General features: G+C 12.8%; 1 protein-coding gene across 1 annotated transcript in view; it reads right to left on the reverse strand.

Annotated features, from left to right (window-relative positions):
- The window catches only part of EMH_0061840 (eukaryotic translation initiation factor 2 alpha subunit, putative), a gene marked incomplete at both ends in the record, with an annotated part of 1,774 nt that extends 1,577 nt beyond the window's left edge, over positions 1 to 197 (reverse strand). Inside the window, one exon of the mRNA XM_013497968.1 lies at positions 183 to 197. Coding sequence (XP_013353422.1) covers positions 183 to 197 — 15 coding nt within the window. The remainder of the gene's footprint in view (positions 1 to 182) is intronic.
- Between the last annotated feature and the right edge of the window lie 325 nt (positions 198 to 522).

Consider the following 522-nt stretch of genomic DNA (forward strand, 5'->3'; position numbering starts at 1 on the left):
CATGATCATAAATATAATCATAATCAAATGAAATGAAATTCATGTTCATATTATAAAGATGAAAATAATAATTATAATAATAAACATAAACATAAAATTTATGTTTATTATATTAATATTATAAATATAAATATAAATATAAATATAATAATAATAAGCATAAACATGAACAAGATCTTTACCTTCTCCATCCTCATGAATATTTCACCATAAATAAAATAAATAAAATAAATAAAATAAATAAAATAAATAAAATAAATATAATTAAAATTAATATTATTAACATAAAAATTATTATTATAAATATAATCATCATTATGAATCATAAGAAACATGAATATCAGCATAAAAACAGCATAAAAACCACCAAAATAAAAGTTAATATAATTATAATAAAAAACAAAAAAAAATAAATATAATCATAATATTTATAAAAACTACAAATACAATAAAAATACTCATAAAAACTATAACCACAACCACAAAAAAAAAAAAAAAAAAAAAAAAAAAAAAAAAAAAAAA

The sequence above is a fragment of the Eimeria mitis genome, genomic scaffold (genome assembly GCF_000499745.2).
Source record: "Eimeria mitis Houghton genomic scaffold, Emh_scaff3058, whole genome shotgun sequence".
Lineage (NCBI taxonomy): Eukaryota > Apicomplexa > Conoidasida > Eucoccidiorida > Eimeriidae > Eimeria > Eimeria mitis.